At 41.7% G+C, this 23106-nt stretch overlaps 2 protein-coding genes across 3 annotated transcripts in view; both read left to right on the top strand.

Annotated features, from left to right (window-relative positions):
• The window catches only part of LOC121580742 (protein wntless homolog), a 30095-nt gene extending 18638 nt beyond the window's left edge, over positions 1-11457 (top strand). Inside the window, exons 10-13 of one of the 2 annotated variants that reach the window (XM_041895758.2) lie at positions 20-103; positions 316-469; positions 2662-2746; positions 10027-10113. In XM_041895758.2, the coding sequence (XP_041751692.1) occupies positions 20-103; positions 316-469; positions 2662-2744 (321 nt within the window). In that variant the 3' untranslated portion in view covers positions 2745-2746; positions 10027-10113. Of the gene's footprint in view, positions 1-19; positions 104-315; positions 470-2661; positions 2747-10026 lie in introns of both variants that reach the window. The other variant, XM_041895757.2, reaches the window with a different exon arrangement.
• A 1649-nt stretch (positions 11458-13106) lies between these two features.
• The window catches only part of LOC121580743 (guanine nucleotide-binding protein G(I)/G(S)/G(O) subunit gamma-12), a 47613-nt gene continuing 37613 nt past the window's right edge, over positions 13107-23106 (top strand). Inside the window, exon 1 of the mRNA XM_041895760.2 lies at positions 13107-13476. The gene's annotated coding sequence lies outside the window, so the exon portion shown is untranslated. The remainder of the gene's footprint in view (positions 13477-23106) is intronic.

The following is a 23106-nucleotide window of genomic DNA, read 5'->3' on the forward strand; positions in this document are numbered from 1 at the left end:
TTTAATCTTCCTCTCTCAGGGCCTAATCTTCCGGTTCAAGTTCCTCATGTTGGTCACTCTGACCTGTGCTGCCATGACAGTCATCTTCTTCATCATCAGTCAGGTAAGTTCTGTCTTAGTGTGACTCCAGGGGTATCCCAGAATCCTCTGGAGAGGATTAGGTTTTTAAGCATGTTCATTAGGGCACTCCGTAGCTAAATGTTTTAAACCGGAAAAATGAAAACAAGTGTTTCTTATTGGACAAGTTCAGGGTTTCATGGTGTTTTTGCTTACGTTTTGTACCTACTGAACACACCGCATATTGTGGGTGTCTAGGTGAACGAGGGCCACTGGCACTGGGGAGACTACACGGTGCAGGTGAACAGTGCCTTCTTCACGGGGATCTACGGCATGTGGAACCTCTACGTGTTCGCCATCATGTTCCTGTATGCTCCCTCACACAAACGCTACGGAGACGAGCAGTCCAGCGGTGAGTACAACTAACATCTGCCTCTAATGGTCAACTCTGTCAGTAGGTCAAACATTTTATTTAAGTGCATCATAATAGTCTCAATATACTTTACTGTACAGAGAAAATAATAACACACAGCAGTGTCTCCTTTTGTGACGATTAAGTTAAAATATCTAAAAGTAAAATATCTTACATTTTAATTTTTATGTAATTTTTAAATGTATCTTGAAATAAGATAAACCTTTTTAGATTAAATTAAGCAAAATTATCTGCCAATGACTTTATATATGGTAAGTAAAAAATAGAAATAAAACACTAATTTTATCACAGAATGTAAGATATTTATTAGGCTTGCTTAGATTTCCCTTTTTGCATTGCACAGTTTCAAAAGACAAAGTAATAAAGTATGCCGTCTTTCGTGAAGCAGAAGGCATGAAATGAGGAAAAAGTTCAATAAAAGCTGTCTTAAAAAGTTTGCACATTGCGGGGAACTCAGACAAAATAAGTCCAAGTCAATGCTTTTCAACAGAAACAGAAATTAAGGTTTTCTTATTGACTTCAGGTTCAGGTTGCCCCTCCTCAGGGCCGGTTCCAGGCATAAACAACATAAGTGGTCGCTTAGGGCCCCTGGCCGCTAGGGGGCCCTTGACCCCAAAAAATGATACAGTGCCTTCAGAACCGGACCTGAGGAGGGTCCCCCCGTGTGGTTCTGGGATTTTTGCGCACCGTTCTTGTGATCATTTTGACCCAACGGGGTGAGATCTTGCGCAGAGCCCCAGATCGAGGGAGATTATCAGTGGTCTTGTATGTCTTCCATTTCCTAATAATTGCTCCCACAGTTGATTTCTTCAAACCAAGCTGCTTACCTATTGCAGATTCAGTCTTCCCAGCCTGGTGCAGGTCTACAATTTTGTTTCTGGTGTCCTTTGACAGCTCTTTGGTCTTGGCCATAGTGGAGTTTGGAGTGTGACTGTTTGAGGTTGTGGACAGGTGTCTTTTATACTGATAACAAGTTCAAACCGGTGCATTAATACAGGTAACGAGTGGAGGACAGAGGAGCCTCTTAAAGAAGAAGTTACAGGTCTGTGAGAGCCAGAAATCTTGCTTGTTTGTAGGTGACCAAATACTTATTTTCCACCATAATTTGCAAATAAATTCATAAAAAAATCCTACAATGTGATTTTCTGGAGAAAAAAAATCTAAATTTGTCTGTCATAGTTGACGTGTACCTATGATGAAAATTACAGGCCTCTCTCATCTTTTTAAGTGGGAGAACTTGCACAATTGGTGGCTGACTAAATACTTTTTTCCCCCACTGTATGTTAGAATCACCTTTGGCAGCGATTACAGCTGTGTGTCTTTCTGGGTAAATCTTAAGAGCTTTGCACACCTGGATTGTATAATATTTGGCCATTTATTTTCAAAATTCTTCAAGATCTGTCAAATTGGTTGTTGATCATTTCTAGACAACCATTTTCAAGTCTTGCTATTTAATTTCAAGCAGATTTAAGTCAACTGTAATTCGGCCACTCAGGAACATTCACTGACTTCTTGGTAAGCAACTCCAGTGTAGATTTGGCCTTGTGTTTGAAGTTATTGTCCTGCTGAAAGGTGAATTCATCTCCCAGTGTCTGGTAGAAAGCAGGCAACCAGGTTTTCCTCCAGGATTTTGCCTGTGCTTAGCTCCATTCCTTTTATTTTTTATCCTGAAAAACTCCCCAGTCCTTAACGATTAACGAAGTATACCAATAACATGAGTGGTACTCCATATTGTGTTGGATTGGATTTTCCCCAAACAGAACACTTTGTATTCAGGACAAACTGTTAATTGCTTTGCCACATTTGCAGTATTACTTTAATTTGCCTTGTTGCAAACAGGATGCATGTTTTGGTAATTTTTTATTCTGTACAGGCTTCCTTATTTTCACTTTGTCAATTAAGTTATTATTGTGGAGTAACTACAATGTTGTTAATCCATCCTCGGCTTTCTCCTATCACAGCAATTAAACTCTGTTTTAAAGTCTCTATTGGCCTCATGGTGAATTCCCTGAGTGGTTTCCTTCCTCTCCGGCAACTGAGTTAGGAAGGAAGCCTGTATCTTTGTAGTGACTGGGTGTATTGATACACCATCTAAAGTGTAATTAATAACGTCACCATGCTCAAAGGGATATTAAATGTCTGCTTTTTTATTTTTACCCATCTACCAATAGGTGGCATTCTTTTCGAGGCATTGGAAACCTCCCAGGTCTTTGTGGTTGAAATTCACTGCTCAACTGAGGAACCTTACAGATAATTGTAAGTGTGGGAACAGAGATGAGGTAGCCATTCAAAAATAATGTTAAACACTATTATTGCACATGGAGTGAGTCCATGCTACTTATTATGTGACTTGTTAAGCACATTTTTACTCCTGAACTTATTTAGGCTTGCCATAACAAAGGGGTTGAATACTTATTGACTCAAGACATTTCAGCCTTTCATTTTTAATTAATTTCTAAAAATGTCAAAAACATAATTCCACTTTGACATCAAATCAAACTTTATTTGTCACATACACGTATTTAGCAGATGTAATAGCAGGTGTAGCAAAATGCTTGTGCTTCTAGCTCCGACAGTGCAGTAATATATAACAAGTAATATCTAACAATTTCACAACATATACCCAATACACACAAAACTAGTAAGGAATGGAATTTAAGAAAATATACATTTAGTTGAAGTCGGAAGTTTACATACACTTAGGTTGGAGTCATTAAAACTCGTTTTTCAACCACTCCACAAATGTCTTGTTAACAAACTATAGTTTTGGCAAGTCAGTTAGGACATCTACTTTCTGCATGACACAAGTAATTTTTCCAACAATTGTTTACAGACAGATTATTTCACTTATAATTCACTGTATCACAATTCCAGTGGTTCAGAAGTTTACATACACTAAGTTGACTGTGCCTTTTAAACAAAATGATGTCATGGCTTTAGAAGCTTCTGATAGGCTAATTTACATCATTTGAGTCAATTGGAGGTGTACCTGTGGATGTATTTCAAGGCCTACCTTCAAACTCAGTGCCTCTTTGCTTGACATCATGGAAAAATCAAAATAAATCGGCCAAGACCTAAGAAAAAAAATGGTAGACCTCCACAAGTCTGGTTCATCCTTGGGAGCAATTTCCAAACGCCTGAAGGTACCACGTTCATCTGTACAAACAATAGTACGCAAGTATAAACACCATGGGACCACACAGCCGTCATACCACTCAGGAAGGAGACGCGTTCTGTCTCCTAGAGATGAACGTACTTTGGTGCGAAAAGTGCAAATAAATCCCAGAACAACAGCAAAGGACCTTGCAGCATCATGCTGTGGGGGTGCTTTGCTGCAGGAAAAATAGATTGCATCATGAGGAAGGAAAATTATGTGGATATATTGAAGCAACATCTCAAGACATCAGTCAGGAAGTTAAAGCTTGGTCGCAAATGGGTCTTCCAAATGGACAATGACTCCAAGCATACTTCCAAAGTTGTGGCAAAATGGCTTAAGGACAACAAATTCAAGGTATTGGAATGGCCATCACAAAGCCCTGACCTCAATCCTATAGAAAATGTGTGGGCAGAACTGAAAAAGTGTGTGCGAGCAAGGAGGCCTACAATCCTAACTCAGTTACACCAGCTCTGTCAGGAGGAATGGGCCAAAATTCACCCAACTTATTGTGGGAAGCTTGTGGAAGGCTACCCAAAACGTTTGACCCAAGTTAAACAATTTAAAGGCAATGCTACCAAATACTAATTGAGTGTATATAAACTTCTGACCCACTGGGAATGTGATGAAAGAAACAAAAGCTGAAATAAATAATTCTCTCTACTATTATCCTGACATTTCACATACCTAAAATAAAGTGACCTAAAACAGGGAATTTTTACTGGGATTAAATGTCAGGAATTGTGAAAAACTGAGTTTAAATGTATTTGGCTAAGGTGTACAGTGAGGGGAAAAAAGTATTTGATCCCCTGCTGATTTTGTACGTTTGCCCACTGACAAAGACATGATCAGTCTAATTTTAATGGTAGGTTTATTTGAACAGTGAGAGACAGAATAACAACAAAAAAATCCAGAAAAACGCATGTCAAAAATTTTATAAATGGATTTGCATTTTAATGAGGGAAATAAGTATTTGACCCCTCTGCAAAGCATGACTTAGTACTTGGTGGCAAATCCCTTGTTGGCAATCACAGAGGTCAGACGTTTCTTGTAGTTGGCCACCAGGTTTGCACACATCTCAGGAGGGATTTTGTTCCACTCCTCTTTGCAGATCTTCTCCAAGTCATTAAGGTTTCGAGGCTGATGTTTGGCAACTCGAACCTTCAGCTCCCTCCACAGATTTTCTATGGGATTAAGGTCTGGAGACTGGCTAGGCCACTCCAGGACCTTAATGTGCTTCTTCTTGAGCCACTCCTTTGTTGCCTTGGCTGTGTGTTTTGGGTCATTGTCATGCTGGAATACCCATCCACGACCCATTTTCAATGCCCTGGCTGAGGGAAGGAGGTTCTCACCCAAGATTTGATGGTACATGACCCCGTCCATCGTCCCTTTGATGCGGTGAAGTTGTCCCGTCCCCAAAGCATAATGTTTCCACCTCCATGTTTGACGGTGGGGATGGTGTTCTTGGGGTCATAGGCAGCATTCCTCCTCCTCCAAACACGGCGAGTTGAGTTGATGCCAAAGAGCTCGATTTTGGTCTCATCTGACCACAATACTTTCACCCAGTTCTCCTCTGAATCATTCAGATGTTCATTGGCAAACTTCAGACGGCCCTGTATATGTGCTTTCTTGAGCAGGGGGACCTTGCGGGCGCTGCAGAATTTCAGTCCTTCACGGCGTAGTGTGTTACCAATTGTTTTCTTGGTGACTATGGTCCCAGCTGCCTTGAGATCATTGACAAGATCCTCCCGTGTAGTTCTGGGCTGATTCCTCACCGTTCTCATGATCATTGCAACTCCACGAGGTGAGATCTTGCATGGAGCCCCAGGCCGAGGGAGATTTGTTTTTCTTCCATTTGCGAATAATCGCACCAACTGTTGTCACCTTCTCACCAAGCTGCTTGGCGATGGTAGCCTTGTGTAGGTCTACAATCTTGTCCCTGACATCCTTGGAGAGCTCTTTGGTCTTGGCCATGGTGGAGAGTTTGGAATCTGATTGATTGATTGATTCTGTGGATAGGTGTCTTTTATACAGGTAACACGCTGAGATTAGGAGCACTCCCTTTAAGAGTGTGCTCCTAATCTCAATTCGTTACCTGTATAAAAGACACCTGGGAGCCAGAAATCTTTCTGATTGAGAGGGGGTCAAATACTTATTTCCCTCATTTAAAATGCAAATCAATTTATAACATTTTTGACATGCGTTTTTCTGGATTTTTTTGTTGTTATTCTGTCTCTCACTGTTCAAACAAACCTACCATTAAAATTATAGACTGATAATTTCTTTGTCAGTGGGCAAACGTACAAAATCACTCACTGTATGTAAACTTCTGACTTCAACTGTATATGGACAAGCAATGACAGAGCGGCATGGACTAAGATACAGTAGAAAATTATAGAATAGAATACAGTATATACAGTGGGGGAAAAAAGTATTTAGTCAGCCACCAATTGTGCAAGTTCTCCCACTTAAAAAGATGAGGCCTGTAATTTTCATCATAGGTACACGTCAACTATGATAGACAAATTGAGAAAAAAAATCCAGAAAATCACATTGTAGGATTTTTAATGAATTTATTTGCAAATTATGGTGGAAAATAAGGATTTGGTCAATAGCAAAAGTTTCTCAATGCTATGTTATATACCCTTTGTTGGCAATGACACAGGTCAAACGTTTTCTGTAAGTCTTCACAAGGTTTTCACACACTGTTGCTGGTATTTTGGCCCATTCCTCCATGCAGATCTCCTCTAGAGCAGTGATGTTTTGGGGCTGTCGCTGGGTAACACAGACTTCCTTTGACATCGGGTGCTGTATGTGTCTTGGAGGCGGGTAGTTTGCCCCTGATAATGCGTTCGGCAGACCGCACCACCCTCTGGAGAGCCCTGCGGTTGCGGGCGGTGCAGTTGCCGTACCAGGTGGTGATACAGCCCGACAGGATGCTCTTAATTGTGCATCTGTAAAAGTTTGTGGGTTTTAGGTGCCAAGACGAATTTCTTCAGCCTCCTGAGGTTGAAGAGGCTCTGTTGCGCTTTCTTCACCACACTGTCTGCGTGGGTGGACCATTTCAGTTTGTCGGTGATGTGTACGCCAAGGAACTTGAAGCTTTCCACCTTTTCCACTGCGGTCCCGTCGATGTGGATAGGGGGGGTGCACCCTCTGCTGTTTCCTGAAGTCCACGATCATCTCCTTTGTTTTGTTGACGTTGAGTGAGAGGTTATTTTCCTGGCACCACACCTCCTCCCTGTAGGCGGTCTCATCATTGTTGGTAATCAAGCCTACTACTGTTGTGTCGTCTGCCAACTTGATGATTGAGTTGGAGGCGTGCTTGGCCACACAGTCATGGGTGAACAGGGAGTACAGGAGGGGGCTGAGCATGCACCCTTGTGTTGAGGATCAGCGAAGTGGAGATGTTGTTTCCTACCTTCACCACCTGGGGGCGGCCCGTCAGGAAGTCCAGGACCCAGTTGCACAGGGCCTCGAGCTTGATGATGAACTTGGAGGGTACTATGGTGTTGAATGCTGAGCTATAGTCAATGAACAGCATTCTCACATAGGTATTTCTCTTGTCCAGATTGGATAAGGCAGTGTGCAGTGTGATGTGGATTGCATCGTCTGGGGATCTATTGGGGCGTTAAGCAAATTGAAGTGGGTCTAGGGTGACAGGTAAGGTAGAGGTCATATGATCCTTGACTAGTCTCTCAAAGCACTTCATGATGACAGAGGTGAGTGCTACAGGGCGATAGTCATTTAGTTCAGTTACCTTTGCTTTCTTGGGTACAGGAACAATGGTGGCCATCTTGAAGCATGTGCGAACAGCAGACTGGGAAAGGGAGAGATTGAATATGTCCATAAACACACCAGCCAGCTGGTTTGCGCATGCTCTGAGGATGCCGTCTGGGCCGGCAGCCTTGCGGGGGTTAACATGCTTAAATGTCTTAATCACGTCGGCCACGGAGAAGGAGAGGCCACAGTCCTTGGTAGTGGGCCTCGTCAGTGGCACTGTGTTCTCCTCAAAGCGGGCAAAGAATGTGTTTAGCTTGTCTGGAAGCAAGACGTTGGTGTCGGCAACGTGGCTGGTTTTCTTTTTGTAGTCCGTGATTGTCTGTAGACCCTGCAACATACCTCTCGTGTCTGAGCTGTTGAATTGCGACTCCACTTTGTCTCTATACTGATGTTTTGCCAGTTTAATTGCTTTGTGGAGTGAGTAGCTACACTGTTTGTATTCAGCCATATTCCCAGTCACCTTGCCATGTTTGAATGCGGTGGTTCGCACTTTCAGATTGGCGCGAATGCTGCCATCTATCCACTGTTTCTGGTTAGGGTAGGTTTTAATAGTCACAATGGGCACAACATCACCTATACATTTCCTGATAAACTATGTCACCGTTTCAGTGTATTCGTCAATATTATTTTTGGAAGCTACCCGGAACATATCCCAGTCCGCATGATCAAAACAATCTTGAAGCGTGGATTCCAATTGGTCAGACCAGCGTTGAATAGTCCTTAGCATGGGTATTTCCTGTTTGAGTTTCTGCCTATAGGAAGGGAGGAGCAAAATGGAGTTGTGGTCAGATTTGCCGAAAGGAGGGCGCGGGAGGGCCTTATAACCATCCCGGAAGTTCAAATAGCAATGGTCGAGGATTTTGGCAGCGCGAGTACAACAGTCGATATGTTGATAGAACTTCGGCAGCCTAGTCCTCAAATTTGCTTTGATAAAATCCCCGGCTACAATAAATGCAGCCTCAGGATATGTGGTTTCCAGTTTGCATAAACTCCAGTGAAGTTCTTTGAGGGCCGTTGTGGTATCGGCTTGAGGGGGGATATACACGGCCGTGAATATAACAAAAGAAAATTATCTTGGGAGATAATACGGTCGGCATTTGATTGTGAGATATTCTAGGTCGAGTGAACAAAAGGACTCGAGTTCCTGTATGTTACTACAATTACACCATGAGTCGTTAATCATAAAACACACACCTCCGCCCTTCTGCTACCCGGAGAGATATTTATTCCTGTCTCTGCGATGAACTGAGAACCCCTCTGGCTGGACCGATTTCGACAGAATATCCCAAGAGAGCCATGTTTCCGTGAAACAAAGTATGTTACAGGCCTTGATGTCTCTCTGGAAAGAAATCCTTGCCCGGAGGTCGTCGATCTTGTTAACCAAAGACTGAACATTAGCGAGTAGTATACTTGGAAGTGGTGGGTGGTGTGCGCGCCTTCTAAGTCGAACCAGCATGCCGCTCCGAGTGCCTCTCCTCCACCGGCGATGTTTTGGGTCAGCCGCTGGAATCAGTGCAGTTGCCCTGGGGAGAGCAAACGAAGGAACTGCTTCGGGAAAGTCGTATTCCTAGTTGTAATGCTGTTGAGTTACCGCCGCTCTGATATCCAATCGTTTTCCCCGGTTGTATGTAAATACAAAACACTCTGAGCTAATAATGTAAAAAAAGAATACATAAGAAAACAAAATACTGCAACGTTTCCTAAGAGCTAGTCGCGATGCCGCCATCTTCGTCGGCACCAGGTCCATATGGGGTATTATGTGTAGGCCAGTGACAAAAGATCTCAATTTAATCAATTTTTAAAATTCCGGCTGTAACAACAAAATGTGGAAAAAGTAAAGGGGTGTGAATGATTTCTGTAGGCACTGTATATATTTTTTAGGGGGGGAACTCGTTATGGTCTCAACTTAGTATTGAGAGTAAGAATAGTAGAATACACCAGGTGCAATTTCGAAATTTGGTTGTGCCTCAGCAGTTTTTCTCTTATGTCAGTCACTGACAGTTACTCAATTAGCCCTGTCAGCTAACAATTTTTTTGATTGCCAGCTATCTAAACTTGTAGTAATCATGGCCAAATACCGACCGGGGACACATTCCCAGGGGCCCTGACCTCCAGGGGCCCCCATTGATTTTGTTAGTCATTCTCACTCAGATATCTTATTAACATGGCATAAGTCATTACAAAAGCTATAGAATTGCAGGAAATGTGTTTTAAAACCGCAAAAAAGTATCTCCACCCCATGGCAAAATGGGTAGAATTGCATGGAATGTGTTATAAATAAATATATTAAATTGCCAAGTCTTCTGTCAACCCCATGGCAAAATGTGTAGAATAGCAGGACATTAACTTTTAAAAATACCAATTTCTCACCACTGTCAAGAGGGGGGACACCTAAAATATTTTGCTGCGAGGTGGGCGGCCCCCACAACCAAATCTCACTTAGGGCTAGAGCCGGCCCTGCCCCTCCCTGTTTCAGTTTAGTTTCCTTCCATTTGGTGCCTAATGAGCACAAAGCAGATGACCCAGATGTACTGCTGTCTGTGTATACTGGACTGCTGTCTGTGTATACTGGACTGATGTTGTGTTGGTCTCTGTGCAGGAGACGCAGGAGCCAGTGGAGAGGACATCCAGCTGACCACCACCATCACCCACGTGGACGGACCCACCGAGATCTACAAGATGATGGGCAAGGAGGCCCAAGAGTAGCCTCCCTTTCCCTGGACTTCAAACCACCTACAAACACCCCTCCCTCAAACAGTGACTGTGCTTCCTTTAACCCTATTTCCCAATGTCCCCCTCGCTGTCCCAAAAGTTCAAAAGCAACTTTATCTGTAGCCCTTTGGTCCTTTAATTTCATTGCAGACACGGGGCCAGATTGTATATACATTTTTGACATTTGACAGTCTGTTAACTATCAGTGTTTGTAATGTTGCTGTTGTTGTTGCACAACAGTACTCTTATGAAGTCCAGGTTGTGAAAAGCTGCTTAGAGGTGGAGGAGTGGAAGGACGTAGCACTCCATCTGGTGGTCATAAGAGGTAGTTGGGGAGGGAACAAAACACTCCAGGTAGACGTTGTCATCCCTCAAATCCTAAACAAACCCATTAGGGGTCAAGTGCAAATCTGAACATAGATCAGTGTCCAGTGGCAACGACATCAAACTACAGGAAAAACATTGTGGGCTTTCAAGGCATTATATTGTGGCGTAACTGGTTGCCTCACTGAAGACAACATTACTTGGTTCTTTAGAGAGAACTACATTTGGATGACTGCTGTTTTTGGCACTCCACCTCTGCAGTTTTAGATTTAAATAACCAGTAGGACATAAGTGTATGTAGATGCTTCATGGTACAAGGTCCAAGATGACCACTTTCAGAAGATCAGTCAAAAGGAAGCATATCTCCGCAAGTTGTCAGTAATATCTTTGTCTTTTTTGTCACTTCTGTCCACACTCACGTTCACCAGTACACATCCATGGAACTTTTTAGACTACTGGGTTCTCTTGTCTATCACTCTCCCAAGTGGGGGATACCTTTTTGTATTGTGGGGGGGGGGAAATTCCAAACCACAGGGCCTTTCTGGGAAACACCAAGTTCATTATGTTACGATGTAGATATATATTTTATAAAGTGCTTATTTTCATCTGTATGAAAGATTTGCATATGCTGTATCACTTACTCTCTGTTGGCAACAAAAAAATAATAATTTTGAGATTCGAAGATGACTGTATGACGTGGTAGTGTAGTAGTTTTGTGCTTTTTATGCTAATTTAAATAAAACATTTACTTTGTCTAGTTTTGGAATATTTTCAAAGTAGATTCACAAGTTGTTGCAGGGAATTGACTTGTGGTCTAAGAAAATGCAACTTAACTAGCATTTCTATTGTAGGCTATTTGTTTGTTTTATTTCTTATTGTATGTGCTTACTGTTATTAGACAGTACTTAGTTTCAATGAGAAACAACTCATTTGCAAGGAAATTACAAGTTTACTGAACATTTTTCTGTTCCTAAATAAATGGAAATCATTCCTCTTTTGCTTGCAGGAGTTTATCTTCTGCCTTAGCAAATCAGTGAGCCTGAAGACGGGAAAAAAACGTTATCCTCAACTTCTGTGTTGCTACAATATTACAGAATAGAAATACAGAGTAAAAGTAGAACGGAGTGACTAGTAGTGCTTCCAGGCTTCTTGTCCTTTCCTCAGCCTCCTCAGTGCTCCACGGAAGCAGCCAGTCCCTCCAGCCTTCTTCCCGCCTGTAGCAGTGGAGAGGCTGGTGGAGGACAGTTCTTTCTCTGATTCCTTGGTCTCCCGTTGAAGGAGCATAGTGTTTCCACCGGTGGTCAGCATCTCATCACTGATGGGCTGCTGCCGTGGGGTCTCAGCCAGTAGCATGCCATCGTGAGGGTCCACAGAGCTCACTGACCGCTCTCTGGGGGAGATGGAGGCGGGGTTTTCTCTGTGTTGGAGAGGTTTAGAAAATACCACAGTCTGACTGCAGTTACAGCACTTACTGCAGTTTCAAAACTGAAATATTTTTTTGTAAGGGTGTGACTGAAACAGGAACCAACTTTGCACATTCATGTATTTGTATTTATTTTATTTAACCTTTATTTAACTAGGCAAGTCAGTTAAGAACAAATTCTTATTGGATATGTAGAAATTAATGTGATATTTGAGTCTCTCGCACCAACTGCAGTTAAACTGCACTCTGACTGCAATCTTTTTTCGTAAGGGCATCTTTGGTCACGTTCGCATTGGTCAAACAAAAGCACCCTAATGATTGGTTGACAATAGTGCCTCCCACAATGCAGGCGGCTGCAAGTTGTAGCTGGTAAGGAGCAAGAGCAGAAAATTGCAGTCGATCATTTATTACCTTTGATCACATGGTTTTTCGAAAGTTCATGCAGTCGACATGTAGGCGCAAATCTGACAGTTTTTATCCCCATAATGGCTCAGACTTTGAAAGGCAGTGACCATCTTGACAAAAGTGATCCGCTCGAACGAGCCCATTGCCTTTTGATGGTAAATTGAAACCACTCAATATCGCCATCTGCCGGTCTTTGGGCTAATATGAAGTATAACCTAGTACAGGGTTCCCCCAACTGGAGGCCCGCGGGTGGTTTTATTTGGCCCCCCAAGTTAACGAGCAAAAAAAAAACATTTGGTAAAAAAAAAAAAAGGATGTTGGACATAATAGACAGAAAAAAAAGCTCTGACGAAGGCCTTGAGGCCGATATGTAAAGCTTATTAAAGAGCAGTGTGCGGGTTTCATATTTAAAAAAAATAAAAAAATATTCAACTGTTACCATGCACCTGCAAAAAAGATAGCTCAGATATGCGAGTGCCTTATGAAGTTTGGACATAATGGACAAAAAAACCCCAGAAAATCAGCTCCAAGTGATTTTAATTTAAGAAATCTGTTCACAAGTATTCCCACGCATAATAGAGAGAATCGTGATCGTATCCAAATGTAATCAAGGTTTGAAATGATTAGGTTTTAGTCACACATATCTGTTTGGGCTTCTTGCGGTCAATTTGCCGTCTCCAAATGATTTGTAATTATGTTCCGGCCCCCCGACCAATCCGCTCAAGAAAAAATCGTCCTGCAGCCTAATCTAGTTGATGATCCCTGGTCTAGTACATACTGTATAGAAACGCTTTGCACAGACAGAGGGCGCCTGGGAGGCACCAAGAAATGAAGGAGCAGAGACTGCAAAACAACACATTCTCAAAACACCCGCTAGTGTTCCCACTGTTCTGTGACTCCACTTCTCTATCCGGCTGGGTTCGTTAGTTTTCGTCGCGAAGCGGAGGAGAGAGTGTAGCCTAGTCATACGGGCAAGTAGGTGGAGAAAATAAAAAATAAACGATACTAACGATAAGCGACAGCCAACACTGTGAGAAAGTGAAAGTGGCACCAGTTGGCAGTCCCAAAGAACGTCGTTTGATCTGCTTTTCATAGCTGTCAACTGTTATTGAGTGAGGTCTCCTCCTAGTTGGTGACGGATACAGCAGGCGACACGGGGAGACCAGCCTGTATTGCCCTCGCCAGGTAAGTGTGTCGTGTCAGTGTACCTTGGAAGTCACAAGGGTTAATCAATAGGCCTATAAAACACATTCACCTTTTTACGCTCTTCAAAACGTTCAGAAAGATAACTTGCCATTCAAATGTATGTATTTGTAGGCTACTCCGGTGGCACCCATATCGACAACATAAAATATTGACATTGTTACCAATTTTACTTACATTGGGACAGAACGTGGGATAGGCTGTGCGCATATCGTAAGTGCATTATGTGGTTATTACCGTGATAATTGCAGGCTATGCCTTTGGGTGTCGACGGTAATCACCCGTCTGACCAAGAACGAATTGTAATACGCCTATTGTGAAATAGGAACAGCTGAAGCACAACATACAGTGGCAGTATTTCCATTCATGTAGGCTACTTATCGTTAGGCCTTCCAGAGACTGGTCGACTTGTTCGTGCAACAAGTCATAGGCTACCTGTTCATATCAATCCTTCTCCATACATATAGATGTGACAGGCCAGGCACACACAGTGGGCTTGAGGAGTGGGAATATTTTTTTAATACCACCTTTAATGGAAACCTTCCTTTCTATCTGAATAAACATTGTTACCCACATGCATGCAGTAGATAATCAAATATGGCAATACTGTAGTAAACCAGTTACAAAGTGAGGATGTTCTATTCCTACTATTTCAATGAGAAGTCGAGCAACCATTAGGCTACATGGCATATGACAGCTCTCTGGCCAGATTCCACATTTTTATCCCGATAGAAGAAAGTGCATTATTGCATGTTCTTGGCTCCTGAAGGTCAGCTTGACCCACCTGTGCCTTCAGTTCTGTACAATGTGTAACTTATTGTAGCCAGTGGCACCTACTGGCCGCTATGAGATGAGGTGTGCGATTTGCGTAAATACCTGAAGCGAAACGTTCAGGGAAAGAGTGTTGTTTCCGCCCGGGAGGACAAGGGACAGTGCACATTCCCTGTTCACTCCGTGGGAGTATCTCAAATGGTTTTGCTCGCCTCCTCTCCTCCTTTTGAAAAATGTCAAAGTAATCGAGGACAGGAGGAAAGGAAACGTGGTAACAATTCACTGGGCACCCACTGGTTGAATCAACGTTGTTTCCCATTTCAATGAAATGACGTGGAACCAACGTTGAATAGATGTGGAATTGACGTCTGTGCCCAGTGGGAAATGGCTTATAAGAAATGAGAACCTCCTTCTCCACTTGTGTGTCATCAGGCAAATGGTGTTTATAGGGGTTGAATCCCAAAATAAATGTGTGAAGTGATAAACACTAATTTAGCTAGTTGTGCAAGACATTTTATAGATAAAAGGATAAGTAGCCTATCATTTTTAAATGTGTGCATGCTTTTCTCCTTCGAGAAAACAACAGCTCAACAGCTGATTCAAAGGGGGTGTTGCGGATTGTTAAACACTTCCGCCTAGACACTGCGAGGATACTCTTGTTCATCCTCTGCCGAAGTAGGTTATCGAGGATGGGAACAGACTCCTTAGTTCGCATACAAACAAATGTACTCTCCTTGACCACTTCTTGGTTTCCGGGTCACGGAGGAGATAATGACGGAGAAGTCGAAGTCAAAATTTTGTTTTGTTATGTGTTCAATGCTGTTGGGAGAAGCGGCTTTGATACCGTGTTGTGGTTGTGAAGGCCAGGAAAGAGCATGGCTTGCCAACTTCAAAGAGAGCTTGGGAGAAGCCTTTTCACTGCTCTAACTGTATTATTGAGTTCCTTACATTAGGTAGGCAAGGTTTGGTATTTTGTTTAGTCCGCCCTAGCAAATGAGCTGGTATTTCAGGCAAAATATTTGGGGTTGCGTTGGCGGGCGGACTAGTTTTTTATTTTATTTTTATGTTTGTTGGTCTATAGTACCTGTTTATTTGGTCACCACGTTCCTAGATACATCCACAGCTGGCTTTACTTAGGAGGGAACTATTTAGTTAGAGAGCAGAAGCGAATCTTATTAATCCACGTGCGTGCGTGTTTAGCTAATTATTAAGTGTGTTATCATTTTACTAAGAGTGTTTCATCATGAGTGTGCTGTCTCACAGAGTGTGAATACTTGTTATTATTTCTTGCCCTGCTGCGAACTCATTGTGCGTCTTCTAAGCCATAGCCCCAGCCAGTGTGTGTGCTTCTGTGGGATACTGTGACTCCCAATTGTATGAACTTTTGTATTGCTACGCGATGTTAATAAACCTTGGCACTTTGGAACTCTGTTTGTCATTTATTTAGCAGACCTGTGCTTAACATGTCCCGAGGACCTCCCCTCGTGTGGCGTGCTACAGTTGACATTATTATCATCAACAAGAGCGCTGACTGAGATAGATGGATGATGAAGCATAATTATGGCCAGCTAGGGAGGCCCTAGGCCAAGGCGTTTATACACAGACAATAAGCCGCCCTGGGATCTCTCGCCCCATCACAGAGTGAACACAGGCACGGCATTGATTAGACCAACTCATTAGTACCCTTATTTACCCTCATCAAAGCCTCACTCTACGACGCCTATTAAAATGGAAGGCTGTCTTGTCAAAACGTGTGGTTTTGTCATAAGGCTCCCCGGCCTGTTTCTTGGGATATCGGTACAGTTACCGCTAAAGCAAAACATTCTCATTCTAAGGATTATTCTATGAATTGTCATTGTAATAATTTCCGGTAACGTCCAATTTCAGCTTTTTATGACGACATAAACCATCTGTTTTTGTTCTAGCTTTTATTTAGAAACTGTACATTTACATTTAGTCATTTAGCAGATGCTCTTATCAAGAGCGACTTACTGTTAGTGAATTCATCTTAACATGAATGTAGTAGTAGTACCGGTAGTTTAATTTGGAAACGATTAGTAGTTGAAACTGTAGTAGTTTCAATTTAGGCTATTCCTTCCTTCTGTCTTCCTTCCTTCCTCCTGTTTTGGGCTGATATAATAATAATAAATACTGGGAAGCTGTACATTCTTGACTTAACAATAAACCCACAGGGTACTCACACAGTTTGACTTTTGAGTCAATGGCCTGTTTGGATACACAGGTGAAGCTAACTTGTAATGATTTCAGAAGCAAGTGTCTTCTTTGAAAGAGAATGCTGCAGAACTTGCTACAGTCTTGAATAAACTCTCAGGTTTGTTATTGAGGAAGGAAGACCTTAGACGCAATGCAATCTTTGCTTGTGAGTTTCTGTGTGTTCTGCTTGTGAGGCTTCAAGTCGTTCTTGATACAGTTTAATACTAACTGTCTTGCCAGTGATTAAAATATGTGCGCGCGCACACACACACACACACACACACACACACACACACACACACACACACACACACACACACACACACACACACACACACACACACACACACACACACACACACACACACACACAGTCACTCACATCCTCTCTTCCAGTTAGTCCATGTTTATGTGGGTGATTGAATAACCTTCTCAGTAATGAACTCTCTCCTCTATCACTTTGCGCTACTATTAGTCAGAGGATGACTGCTCACTCCACAGCCTAATGAAATCCATCAAGACAATATCATAATACACTAATACAACATAAAACTTAATTGTCGACATAATGTGGAAATTAGCCCTTTCTCATCGCACACAAATTGCATTGACAAAACAGTGCAACATCAATAACACTGTCATCTTCACTAGCACTTCACTAGTCTAAAATGGGGTCTGAGGTGAGTTTAAAAATGAATCCCAAAGACAATCCCAATAAATCAAAAAATAGAGTATAACTGTGTAATAATCATTTTACAGTGTAGTTAAAGTGCCACCAAACAAAAATGACTTTATTAGTGCTTGCAAATCCAGTCACGTTTTGTATTGTTGTTTGTGGTGGTTGGTGCAGCAGTACGCTTGGGAAAGTTTGTCTACCTGACCCAAGAACGTACACTGAAAAAAAAAAAAAATGCAGCACAATCATTACATAGTTGCACCTTGTGCTGGGGACAATAAAAGGCCACTCTAAAATGTGCAGTTTAATCACACAACATAATGCCACAGATGTCTCAAGTTGTGAGGGTGCATGCAATTGGCATGCTGACTGTACCAGAGCTGTTGCCAGAGAATTGAATGTTAATTTCTCCACCATAAGCTGCCTCCAACATCGTTTTAGAGAATTTGGCAATACGTCCAACCGGCCTCACAACCGCAGACCATGTGTATGGCATCATGTGGGTGAGCGGTTTGCTGATGTCAACTTTGTGAACAGAGCCCCATGGTGGTGGGGTTATGGTATGGGCAGGCATAAGCTACGGACAACGAACACAAATGCATTTTATCGATTGGCAATTTGAATGCACAAAAATACAGTGACGAGATCATTGTGAGGCCCATTTTTTGTAAGGTATCTGTGACCAACAGATGCATATCTGTATTCCCAGTCATGTGAAATCCATAGATTAGGGCCTAATGAATGTATTGCAATTGACTGATTTCCTTATATGAACTGTAACTCAGTAAAATCTTTGAAATTGTTGCACGTTGCGCTTATATTTTTGTTCAGTATCGATGACCCAGCAGGAGTGTTGACATTAACGATGTACAGTAGTCACACCCAAAAGAGGATGATTCAGCGATAGGTTTGCCTTAGGTATCATGTGATGAATTGAACTTCAAAACAATGCACCAAGAGGGTGATATTTAACAGACAAAATTGGGTTATTAAACCTTTGTGCCCTGGGAGTTGTTTCTTCTTAGACTCCCCTAAAAAGTAATACTTTTTTTTATAAAGAGCTAGATATTACTTCACAGGAAATGACATATAATAGATAAACACCTCTTCCTCTGCTTTCCTGTCTGTTAGGACCAATATTTTAATCTGATTTGAATGGGGACCAAATGTTTGCTTCACTAATTTAATGGTTGTCGTAGCAACTATCTGAGATGGAAGCGGACTTCCACCTAATTTGTGTAGTCATAAACTCAGGCGGTGTGTAACATGTTGTGTTTCGTCCTTACAAGCCCTGTGTGACACACTAGTGTAAAGTCTTCCTTTCTACCCATTTATCTCTCTACCCCTCTCTATCTCAATCAGCTACACGGTGAATACTCTGTTTTGGTCATGCATCCTGGATGCTCATTCAACATCTTTGTTGTCCTGCTGGAGTGAAAAAGCTCCCATTCAGATGAAGTGTAGAGGATAGTGTTTGTTTGTGGATCAGATTGATAGATAGCCATTGTATTCTTGAGTAGTCCATCAAGTGGTTCAAACAGCCTACAGATCCTCATTCTCAGGTTATCGAGGGTCAATCTCCAAACATTTCCAGATTTTCCGATCAACCTTAAAACATTCCTAGATTTCCCCATATGACGAGCAGAATTCCAAAAGGAATTCTAAGATGTCCATTAGTAGGGGGGATTGGAGGAAGAGAGGATAGATGAGAAGACAATAAAGAAGGGAGGGATATGACAATGGTTTATTTTTGGATGCAGGTAGCATTGTGCCGCATGCCGTCGTCGTGACCACGTGAGTTGTTACCATGTAGAAGCTGTCATATGCAGAGACCTCTTCAGTGGGCGAGCTTTGTCTTCCACCTAGTGCACTCTCTCTCTCTCTCTTTCACACACACACACACGCACACACACACACACACACACACACACACACACACACACACGCACGCACGCACGCACACACACTTGTGTTCTTATGGTGAAGCAATTGTTTTCTCATGAATTTACACATGCACTGAAGCTCAAATCCAGCCCTAGGCACTCATTGCCTGGCCTTTTGAATCCATCCCAGTGAGGTTAGCAGCTGTGGATACTGAAGGTGATGCCAACGATAACTGATTGCTTGTCCAAACCAAGGGAGGATGTAAATCATACACTCTTAGAAAAATGTGCTATCTAGAACCTTAAAGGGTTCTTCGGCTGTCCCCATAGAATAACCCTTTTAAGAAACCCTTTTGGTTTCAGGTAGAACCCTTTTGGGTTCCAGGTAGAACCCTTTTGGGTTCCAGGTAGAACCCTTTCTACAGAGGGTTCTACCTGGAACCAAAAGGGTTCTACCAGAAACCAAAAAGGGTTCTCCTATGGGGACAGCCGAAGAACCCTTTTGGAACCCTTTTTTTCTAAGAGTGAAGTTATAATACAGTACTACAGATATTAATTTGAGCCAGTTTGCTACAGCAGGAAAATAATCCTGCAGCAACAGTAAATGTGAATTATTATGTGGTTTATAATTAATGGAAAGTTTTGTAGAGGTTGATACACTTTTCATTAGGGCAAATCAAGTCTGAAATTTCAAAGTGGAAATTACAAACTTCAGAACCCTTTTTAAAACTCAAATACACTACAAGTTTGCACATCCTGTTATGCAGGAAACATCTCAGCAACAAAAGTGATCCAGTTAAGATCCTACATCTGTATTGAGCTGCTTTTGATCACTTCTTTAGCCCATCGACTTAGTTAACCCATAGGCTGCTGTTATTAAATTCAAAGATACAGTAAGCACTGAAAACTCAGCCAAGCTGGCCTATCCATTTAGAAAGACAAAGTGGTTCTTGAGGACAGAACAGCATTATCTCTGACACCATACATGTTGTGGCATTGTTATAGGACTAGTAGTAGCTGAGAGAGTGGAGAGGGTGGCTTTGACATGATATAGTCCAGTAAGTAAATGGACTGTAAGCTATATCAGGCAGTGTTTCTATAGTAGTGATTTAGAACCCCTGAGGTTGATACAGTGAATCTAATCCAAACCAGGGAGCTCAGGAAGTGTGACGTTTATTCCCTGAAGGCAGACATGTTGAACCAGTCCGGGGGGGGGGGGGTAAAATATTGCTTTTTAATTTGAGGTTCCTGTTGTAACTGTCGAGTCTCTCCTCCGGTGAGCGGCTCAGACTAATGTCAAACTAACGTTAACGTCCTTCCGTTGTTGATATGGAGCTCTGGGCTTGACTTCAACAAGGGTCCTTGGTCACTGTTCTAATGCTTTGTCTTCGTGTTGGAAGACTAGGGCCTTGCTTTTTAATTTGAGGTTCCTGTTGTAACTGTCGAGTCTCTCCTCCGGTGAGCGGCTCAGACTAATGTCAAGCTAACATTAACGTCCTTCCGTTGTTGATATGGAGCTCTGGGCTTGACTTCAACAAGGGTCCTTGGTCACTGTTCTAATGCTTTGTCTTCGTGTTGGAAGACTAGGGCCGGAATTCAATCCAAGGCATGTTATAGAGCAGCGTATTGCTCTTGACTTTTAAAGGTAATTTACGCTTGAGCTGAAATTTAGCGTTTACCATTAATGCGATCTCCACTAACTTCCGGGCCGCCAATCCTGGCCTAGTAGTACTAGTAATTGTTTGAATCATAGAAATGCAGTGAACAAATGTAATGTACTGTATGTGCAATATTAAATGTGTGTGTAATACAATGTGTTACTCATTGTATTAAATTACTTAAAGAGCCACTGCCTTTAAAAAGCAACAAATCCCTTTGAAAACGGCCTATGTGGCATCGATATGAGTCAGAAAAGGTTATTCTAATGTCAAAATTGACTACAAAGTGTAAATATGATCATCATGAGTTTGGAACATCCATGCGTCACAATGGTTAAATGAAGGTTTTGATTTGACGATGTCCATTTGCCCACTAACATGGGGTGAACAGCTGCGGTGATTGCTCTTAATCCAATAGCATAGACAGTGAGACAGTTGACATAAAACAACACGTTGTGCATTTTTAAAAACTTTTTTTTGACAAACATCATTAACCAAACGTGGAATCGGTCAGGAAACACACCTCCAAGACTGAAATCTTGTTTTTCTAATGAGCAACAGAAAAACATATGTGCCAATCGGTGTGTTCAGTGGCTGTTTAATATGTTTGAAATTAGCAGTGGTGTAAAGTACTTAAGTAAAAATACTTTAAAGTACTACTTAAGTAGTTTTTTTGTGTATCTGTATTTTACTTTACTATTTATATTTTTACTTTTACTTCACTACATTCCTAAATAAAATTATGTACTTTTTACTCCATACATTTTCCCTGACACCCAAAAGTACTCGTTACATTTTGAATGCTTAGCAGGACAGGAAAATTGCCTAATTCACACACTTATCAAGAGAACATCCCTGGTCATCCCTACTGCCCCTGATCTGGCAGACTCACTAAACACACATGCTTCGTTTGTAAATGATGTCTGAGTGTTGGAGCATGCCCCTGACTATCCATAAATAAAAAATGAGGCCATCTGGTTTGCTTTATATAAGGAATTAGAAATTATTTATACTTTTACTTTTGATACTTAAGTATATTTTAGCAATTACATTTACTTTTGATACTTAAGTATATTTAAAACCAAATACTTTTAGACTTTTACTCAAGTAGTATTTTACTGGGTAACTTTCACTTTTACTTGAGTAATCTTCTATGAAGGTGTCTTTACTTTTACACAAGTGTGACAATTGGGTACTTTTTCCACCACTGGAAATGAGATACTAAAGACAGTTTAATGCTTACTATTATTAACTATAGTAGTAACTGATGGAAATGCAGAGAACACATTTGTGTGTAGTCTACTGTATGTGCACAGAGCTCATAATGGTATCACGTCCCAAAAAATGTAAATAGATACACATCGAATATTCTGCTGTCCCCTGCTGCTGATCTGGTGGGAATGCAGGCATTGTCACAACTTGGATTTTTCTGTTGAAACCAAAAGTCTATGGGTTGAAACGGTGGCCCTGTCTAGAAACTTTCCCTAGCCCTGGCCCCAGGCTAGATCTGAAAACATTGGATAGAAAAAATATATATATGGCAGAAATTCCACTTGGCCTATCAGAGGGCTAGCTAGGGGTTGTTTCTGTCTCTGTGCTCCTCATGGAAAAGCTATATTTTACTGTGGAACTTTGTTGCTGAAACTTGTCTTATATTTGTTGTGGCTGTGCTGGTAGAGTCTCAGATTATAAAATAATGTTTGGTTGCCACGGTTTTGTCAGTTACATTTAATCTGTTTACAGCCCTCAAAAGGGCCACTTACTCAAAGTTATTAATTATTTAAACATTGTCCAGACATTAAATTAACTTAGGAGAAACATAGGTAATAATGAAATGACCACTTTTTATTTTCTTAAAATCAGCTGAAATTGGCGCCGAATTGTTTAGGTTAGGGTTGGCATGGCATATGGCTCAAAGAAGTAGCAATTCCTCTTTATGGACACTAAGTGGCGCACTAGACTAGACTACATTCCCAGCTCTCACATTGTCTTTGCGTCAGCCGGTCTGAAACTTTCCTGCGGCAGAGCATACACTTGTATCTGCTTTTAATGGGCTACTTACAAACAATGACATATCCAAATATTGAAATACATACGTCACTCTGATATTGTGCGTATGTGAGGGTTTGCCGCCTTGGCAGAGCAGTATCATCTCAAATTGCAGTATGTATTGTGCTACATGTGGTTTAAAGAATGTAAATATACTTAAGTCGCAACCTTAGACTAAATACTGAAGTAAATACTTGAATGAGCAAAAGTTTCCAACACCCCCATTCCTGAAACAAGGCTGCTTTGTTTGGTAGAGGACAAAGTTAGGGTAATGTGCGTTAGCTAGTAATTAATTAATATTAATATGCCATTTAGCAGACGCTTTTATCCAAAGCGACTTACAGTCGTGCGTGCATAAGTA

Source organism: Coregonus clupeaformis, chromosome 14 (genome assembly GCF_020615455.1).
Source record: "Coregonus clupeaformis isolate EN_2021a chromosome 14, ASM2061545v1, whole genome shotgun sequence".
NCBI lineage: Eukaryota > Metazoa > Chordata > Actinopteri > Salmoniformes > Salmonidae > Coregonus > Coregonus clupeaformis.